Genomic DNA, 9,001 nt, shown 5'->3' with positions numbered 1-9,001 from the left:
TAGTATTTTTGTATTACCGTTGATATCCACGTTTTTTTAGTTTAGACTTAAGTTTAACCTATTTTTTAATCAATAATTAATCAACTTAAGTTATTGTAAATTAACAATATTGTACGATGTTTTAGATTAATTTTTCATAGGTATTCATAAATAATAGAACTTGTACATACATTTATTATTCGTGTAAAATAAAACTCTTTTGACGTATATAATCATGAGATATCTCTAAACGTTTATGTATTATCACCGTTTATTTCAAAAACAGTTGTATCTGGTTCTAATGAGAAATATCAAATAATATTATAGCCAAATTTGTTAATTTATTATTGAATATAACAAGATCTTGTGAATAACCATTGTGTATTTCACTGACTTATGAACTCTATGAAATATCAGATACCCACAGTCTACATGTATGGTATGTATTAATATGTATTCAAAGTTGTATATAATATAAATTATACATAAACAAATATAACGTATAGTGTGAGTAACATCACATCGTATAATATAAGAGTTGATACATGATTTTTAGACTATAAAGAAGACATGTGTAAGTAAAGTATAGCGTAACATTTTAGTAATAAATTCCAAAAGTATTTTATTCTCGACGTTAGTCCGAATTAAATATACTGTATAGAATAATTGTTATTGGTCTGCAATATAGACAGAAGACGCTATGGTGGATAGCTTGTAAATTATCCGGAAGTTAAATTCTGAGCCAATTATAAAGGGTGTTCCAAATTCATGGTACAGTCGCCATTTTGTACATGCAATTCAAAATTAAAACAGTACGAATAAAAGTTATAACTTGTAGGCTATATAAGATCGTAACTTCGTAAGCCAATGTTTTATAATATTATACATAATGAATAAAAAAGAAGATTTTTGAAGTTGACTTTTGAAAATTAAATCCCAAATAAACAAAGTTGGAAAACTTCCAAGTTTTATTTTTTTTTAAACTAATAAAATAACTTAAATTGTAGGTAATATAATCAATATCAATCACATTGGATACGAGTTTACGATTTATTTTTTATTTTTTGTCAAGTTTTGTATGAAAACCAATGTCACATACGTTTTGGAAGATCCTGTACATTTTCTTAGATTTTATTTAACGAAATAAACCAAACGATTACACGGTAAAGTGTATGTACAATAAAGAAAAATTATGTACACACTGCATGTACATAATATTACAAAGAATGCGATTTTCTTTGTGTGCTTATACGAGAATATGCTTTTTGTGCAACGGGAAACGAATTTCTTAAAATAGTTCATTTCCGTACGTTATATTACTGTAATACTTAAATGTATAAATATATGGTATTTTCCGATTTAACGAAAGTTAATATTTACATTACATACGAGTATACTATAATATGGCCCATAAAATATCGCAGCAATCAATTTTGAACGAATTGTACCTATTAGGTACACGGCCGTATTGTATAACATTATAAAAGACTTTGAAAATATGTTTAGATCGGAAAAGCAAAGCTCCAAAAATAACTTTTTGACGAAGATCAACACAATGGTGTTTTGAATAAACGTACTAGAAGTTAATAATAATAAAAATTATTATTTATTAAATTATTTTGATAACATATTTAATATAATGTGTGATAAACATAATATAGATGTTAGATAAATATTATACACATTACATTAGAACATGTGCGCTATCTATGTAAAATTACGTACTTAAACGTGAATAAGCGAGTATTTTGGTATGTCGTAACCATTGTGCAATCAACGGGGCGTCGCGCTTATTATTTTTATATACACACGTGTAACATAGAATGATATGGATAATTAAGCACCCAAAAACCGCGTCAAAAATAATTATAGTCTCAATAAATATCTAACGTTTTATCCCAATTATTACCTATTGGTTATTCATGCTGAAATAAATTCTAACATAAGTTTGCTAATTTCCCTCTTATCAATAATTCTAAATATACTTATTTCCAACGGCACTGACTGTACTGGCTGTCCTTAATTTATTATTATCTATAAACACTTTAACTATCCACAATCGCAATCTGTTCGTGTATTATACTTTATACTGTTTACTGTTCTAATTTTGCTATAATTAGCTTTAATAATATAATCATACAATTCATTAATAATTAATCTGGTCCCATTACATATTGTATTTTTCGTCACATAACTTACATTATTTTTCTTCGTCAATGAATTTATTTTATTAAAAACCTTTTGTTACAAAATTTTCATAAAAAACGTGAAACTGTTTTTGGAAAAAATTTTTGCAGAAGCACTAACATAGGTACATATTATTAATCAGCTAATAGCATTTAGGATTAGGAATGTGCGTTTGGTGCTTTTATACGATAATATTCATTTCCAAATATCATCTCGTTTTGGCTCTTATGCTAACCATCAATTTAAACGACTATCAGACGCTGCAAAAACGTAGCGCAAGTACATTCTGGCTATAATAATATTGTTGTACCAACTGAAAATGCTCAGGCCATCGTTACCGTTATTCGTATAAATACCGACATCAAATACACCTACAACGTGCGTTAAATTGAGTAGCGGCGCCAAACTCGTCCGTTCGTCCGCCATAGACTGAAGCAGACTCCAGTACAGCTACTACATTATATTATACGTATATATACACACCGACAATATTATATTATCATCACACTGCAGCCGGCCGTAATCCGAAGTACTTGATTGTTAAGGGGACGCCACACGCACCCGCCTTTTAAGGGGTTTCATGTAGGTCACTTTTAAATTAAATTTTGAGAAGAATTAAAATTTTAAATACTAACTCGAACTATTTTAAAAGTGGTCCCGCGTTGTTAACCCCAGTTCCACAGTTAATTGCTGTGTACCTAATATAACCATGCGATTACATTGAAAAACGTTTCCACACAGTCATAGTTGAAAAATAAAATCTATACACAGAAAACACTAAAATGTAGGTCGTAGACAAAATATTTTGTCATAGTGGTCTCTTATATTTTTTATACGATTTAGATGGTTTAAAATTCGTTATTGTTAGGGCTTTAAAATTTAAATCGCGTTTTTAAATTAATGATATCGGAAAAATAAAAATATTTCAGACACAAAAAATATTGTTTTTTTTATACATTGTGTTTGGAAAAAAAATCTGTGACTAAAGCTCGAGAGGTTCATTATCGCGCAAAACCGTTTTTACAAACAATATGAATCTATGGGTGTGTGGCGTCCTCTCAAAGGTGACGATCAACGACGTTGTTATAATTACTGTCGATGAATCTCCCGCAGAATATGAATTCTTCGCCGTGGATCCGACGACTGTTGAACAGGCCGGATAACGCGTTCATGTGTGCCGTGGACGTGTCGTACATCCGAGACAAGTTTAATCTCGTCGGGCTGGAGAAAACATTGCCGGACTACGAGACGGCGGTCCGCGTCGTGTTGGGCGACGCTCCGTACTCACGCGTCACAGCCGACCTCAACACTCAATCGGCGGCCGAGCTGTTTTACGGTCTGGTACATGCCCGGTACGTAATGACACCTCGGGGCATCGCTAAAATACTCGAGAACTATTTGGTCGGCTGTTATGGACATTGTCCGCGAGAAAACTGCAGACGTTCGGCTGCCTTGCCCATAGGTACAAAATATCATTAAAATACTCTATAGGGTGCCACTACGCAGTATGATGTAAACCATTTGACGTGTGTATGTGTGTGTGTGTGTATGTCAGTGGCAAATGTAGGAATTTTTCGTGTGAGAGGTACAGACTATTTTCGTAACACAGTACCGTAGGGAATAAAATGCCGAAAAACGGGGTATTGAGTTTTTTCCCAGAGCCTCGGAAAACATTAAAGAGTTAAAGAATTTTAAAACAACATATTTCTAAAAAAAACCTGACTTTTTTAGAAAATAAAAAAAATCATAAAAATAAGAATAAAAAATATACAAAGTAAAAAAAGTTATTTTAAAATAAACTATTTGTAGTAATAAATTTAGCTATTATATTAAATTTATCCATTATATTACCAATAAAGTACGGACTAAAAATTAAAGCTGAATATTAAATTCTGATTGGACCAATGTTTTTAACATTAAACAATTCAATATCTGAAAAAAAATCCCCAAAACGGGTGCCCGTCAAAGTAGGAAAATAAATTTAGAATATGTATTGTTTTCAGTAAAATTAATTATTTAATACTATTATAAATACAAATATATATTCTAAAAATATCGAAATTGTATGTTTATGTAAATTTTTAAGATTTAAAACTATAGCGTTGTTAATGTTTAAAAGAATCATTTTTCTGGAAAATCTTTTTTTTTTTTATGTAACAAATTTTGTTTTCAAAAATATCAACTGTGAGAACTGGCAACTACGCATAATATACTATGCTATGAAAATATTTATTTTTCGTTTTTATTACTATACGTAAAACTACACAAATGAACATGGTCGAATGTCAATTGTTGAGGGGGTCAATTGCTGTTCGTACCCCATGGGCCACGGACCTCTTCCCCGTAAATACACCATTGGTGTTTGTGTACCGTGTAGGGTTAAACTGAGGTCAGCGACTAATTTGTTCTATTGTGAGATATTTGCGCTATGTGTATACCTATGTTCATGTTTATGTTAATGTTTGGGGAGTACTCTTAACCTAGGAAAAAATGTTATTAAAAAGATATGGGTATAAATTGCTATAGTTATTATAACTGTTGTTAATAAATAATATAAAATAAATCATAACAACGGATAAAATACAGCTAGTATTAATAACTTATTTGTAGGCCTTTTATATCTCAACGATATGATAATTATTAATATATATATATAGCCATATACGAGTTAAATAACTCTGTTGATTTTACCAACAATGTTATAAAGATAATATAATATATAAAAACAATGTCTTAAGTACCTACTCGCTATGGTAAATGCACATTTTACTGGTAGAACATTAAATATATATAAAATAATTCACATAAAACCGGATCGTAAAAATATAAAGTAACTCACATACCTGTGAATATAATTATTATTAAACCAATTAGGTGTTCGTGAGGACGAGGAATATATACATATGATTCACGCATATTCCTACTATAATATATATTATTTATTAAACTATAAATAATAACATATTATATCATAAGTAAACAAAATTGTATTGCGGGGCTAACATTAATAATTTTCATTTGTATTTTTTTTTATAGTTTTTGCTAGTTTTCAATTATAAACTAAACATTTATTCTAACAATTTCAATATAAAACAATCGAATGTAAAACTAGCAGTAAATTAGCTAATCAAAAAATATTTAACTACTTATTTTAAATTCGATTATTATACATTGATATTTTCAAAAAATTTAAAAAATATAAATCGCCACTCAAAAAAGGAAAAACTCGGTAAAACGATAATGATAAAAACAGTAAAAGCATAGTTTTTTTCAATAAAAAATATTGTTGGTAACGAGTTCATATTTTATGAATACATGTTTCCCAAAACTTTAATACTCTTATATAGAGAATATTAGCAGTGTTTACTTTTAAAATATTCCCCTCGTACATAACATACACGACATGTACCATAGAGTAAAGTATTTGTATGATCTAAACTCCTCCACCCACCGCTGTGTCTAAACTGCCGTCGACATTGTGACCATTATTCACACCACACATTAATTTAGTTTTCGCCAAGAGTCTTAGATCCGCTTCCGTTTTGCACGCGTGCATATTATATAATATTATTATGTACGGTACAGTGCGGCGAGTCGTGTCTGTTGTTGTCGGCAAATCTCGTATTCTACACTCGACTTGAAATATAATAATATACATAATATATACCCCCCTCGTCGCACTGTTGTCGAATACATCAGTTTTTCAGATAATCGGTGAATTTGTGAACACTCACCGTAAATACAATACATAAGTCAAAGCCAAGTGTAATTTGTAATTAATTTCTATACATTCTACAGTATTATGTACTTATACGTCTTTCAGTCTTTGACATAATAATATTGATATATTTTTACCCGTATAACCCTTTAGCATTACGCATTTTAATTATCTAAATGATATGACGCCAATTGAAATATATTCAAAAATAGGTACGTAATAACTCTTGAAACTAATGGAATTTACTCTTTTTTAACTATTTAATGAGTACGTACTCCGTATAAATATTCACTAGCTAAAAATTGGCAAGGACATTTCCGCCATTTTGCACTACTAAACTCAACAATGACATTATGAATTACGATAGGCTCAAATCAGCTCTTAGGTTTCCACTTCGTTTTTAACATGATTCATTTATTTCGTCGCAATATTGAAACGGCATATCGGTGTTTGAAATAGTCATTTAGATAATTATGATACATAATAATACAGAAATTAGGTAGGATCTGGTAATAACATTTAAAGCAATTTTATTTAAAAATATTTTTACGTTGGTTGTTTAAAATTTAAATGCAATTGGTTAGGCGTTGTTTAACTAATAAATTAACATTTTGGTCTTGCTAAGTGCGTCACTCATTGTGTCGTCTTCGACAGTATATCGTTGTGTCAATGTGTAGTTCAAACTTAAATGAATTTTTTCAATAATTAAAAGAAATATTCAAATATAATAATAATGCATGTGAAAAGATAAAGTTCCTATATGAGTTGAGTTTTACGTAGCATAAATCAACGGAAACGCGTGTAACGCAATAATACTTGTGTGTAATACGCGAGTGTATGATTTAAATAATAATCTCGTGTGTGCATAACCTGTATGACATTTTACAATTCATCTGCTCGTTTGTTCGGACGACAAAAACGTAAAAAAATAAGTCAAAGTAATTCTAATATGAATAATAGTTATCCGCAAAAACACGATGTATCGCAATTTTCTCGTTATGCTAATTATAACGCATTCTTTTGTCGGCGAGCGCTGGGGAAGAGTTGTAAAAATACGTACAAAATCTAAGAGTAGTTAGGTTTTAACGACATGGTTACCATCATAGGCATCTTTTGGAGATCGTTTTTCAGCAACATACGCGAATTTGGAACTGTATAAGACCACGCGGCAGGGGGGGGGGAGATAAAAAGAGTATGACTCCCGAAATTTTGAAAAAAAAAAAAAAAGAAATTAAGATTATCAAAGTAATTTAAAAGGAACTGCAGTGTAAAATAGTTATCGATGTCCCATTTGCACGCAAATCGCAGCTCGTGGCCGCGTTGCCGGACTGTGCATATTATTATTATGACGGGCACGACCCGTGAAAATGCTCGTGATGGCTATACCGCGGTGGTTACCGCCATTACCTACATTCGGGACGTATACATTGACCGAGTGTCGTTCGTCATATTATAGGGCTCTGCGACGTGATCGGGTCGGACACGGTGAGGATCTATTGTCCGCGGTGCATGGACGTGTACGTCCCTCCGGCAGGGACCAGAGGGGCGGCCGTCGACGGCGCATACTTCGGCACCGGTCTACCGCACATGGTGTTTATGACACGACCGGAGTACATGCCGCAGCGGCCTAGTGGTCGGCATGTGGCCAAGCTTTACGGGTTCCGAATTCACGATTCTGCGTACGACGTGCAGCGGAACGCGGCCACCCAACAGCTAAGGCGAACCATGCAACTACAGTCCACCGGCTCCACCTCCGCCGCCGCCGTGACCGCCTCCGTTGCCAACTGCGCCACAACCTCTACCGGAATTTCATCAATCGCCGCGACCGCCGACACTATCGCTGACGTGCCGTCCAACGCAGGTGACCAAAAATTACGCGTTTTAAACATTATTAACTCATATAATAATGTCCCGTTATTAAAACGATAGTAAAAAATAATAAAGTCGTGTTTTCTTAAAATCGTCTATTATTATTATTATTATTATTATTATTGATGCTCACGTTTTTGAAATACATTGCATTTTCAATATATATTACTTTTTATCTGTCATACCTATTTTACTTATCTCGCATGACTCCGCGAGGGCTGCATTGTGCATATATTTGTGTATTGCGAAAATGTTCTGTTTTCATATTTATAATTATTTACGAGTTACAACTGTATATTGTATTCACTGTTGAATAATAAATCGTTATAACAAAACATAATGCTACATTCGAATAAAAAAACTATTATTGTTAAAACTTGTTAATATAATAAATTTTAAATACGAAAAAGATTCTGAGCGAAAACAGTCAGCCTAAAAATTAAATAAATTTTATGATGTAATTATATTGCTTTTATTGTATTATTAATATTTAATTCTCCTTCTTTTTGTACTCAACTCTTTTGATTGGTTTTTCAATTGAATATGCACTCTTAACACTTCCCTCATATCAGCTAACTTCTTCCCCTTCTATTATTTCATAAATTAGTTCATTTTCGTCACTCAATATGTGACCAATCACATCAATATTCATTTTCCATCGACTTGCTACGATGTTATTGAGTATCTCTCTGCGTTCATCAATTTCGCTAAGTATGGTTTGGTTGATATGGTGTTCTATCTTATTCACTCATAGCATCTTTCCCATGCATTACATTAGTTAGTAATAGATACATATATATATATATATATAAATATATGACATAGATGCAAATATTATGATTTAATTATTATTATAGTAATATAAATGTATAATATTTATTATTATAATAGAGTTTTGAGTCTATACTCAAGTCCACGTCGACTTGTCGTAGAATGATATAAATAAGTATAATGGCTAGAATTATGCTAATGTTTTTAAAATGTCTTTGTGTATTAAAATATAATTTTATACATGAAAGTTTCATGTCCCTCAAATCCTATGTTTGAATAACAACCATGAATTAAAATAAATTAAGATAGTTTATCTTAGTTTCGAGTTCGTGATAACAACATTAAACTAAAATCGTTATTCTAAATTTATATATTTAATTTTGAACAAATTTAAAATTCTAATGTCTAGAAAAAATATTGTACTTAAATGTTTTTCTGATTTTTTGGTCTCATTATTTAATATATATGCAAAACGTT

The 9,001-nt window shown here is 31.3% G+C and overlaps 1 protein-coding gene across 1 annotated transcript; it reads left to right on the top strand.

Moving 5' to 3' along the window:
* The first annotated feature begins 3,282 nt into the window (after nucleotides 1–3,282).
* Nucleotides 3,283–7,813, top strand: LOC113550357 (casein kinase II subunit beta-like). The gene is made up of 2 exons (XM_026952114.1): nucleotides 3,283–3,628; nucleotides 7,341–7,813. The coding sequence occupies exons 1-2, from the start codon at nucleotides 3,283–3,285 to the stop codon at nucleotides 7,811–7,813; spliced, it is 819 nt and encodes a 272-aa protein (XP_026807915.1).
* The last annotated feature ends 1,188 nt before the right edge of the window (nucleotides 7,814–9,001 follow it).

This window comes from Rhopalosiphum maidis, chromosome 1 (genome assembly GCF_003676215.2).
Source record: "Rhopalosiphum maidis isolate BTI-1 chromosome 1, ASM367621v3, whole genome shotgun sequence".
Taxonomy (NCBI): domain Eukaryota; kingdom Metazoa; phylum Arthropoda; class Insecta; order Hemiptera; family Aphididae; genus Rhopalosiphum; species Rhopalosiphum maidis.
The sequence above is the reverse complement of the archived record's forward strand: the minus strand, read 5'-3'. Positions and strand labels throughout refer to the sequence as shown.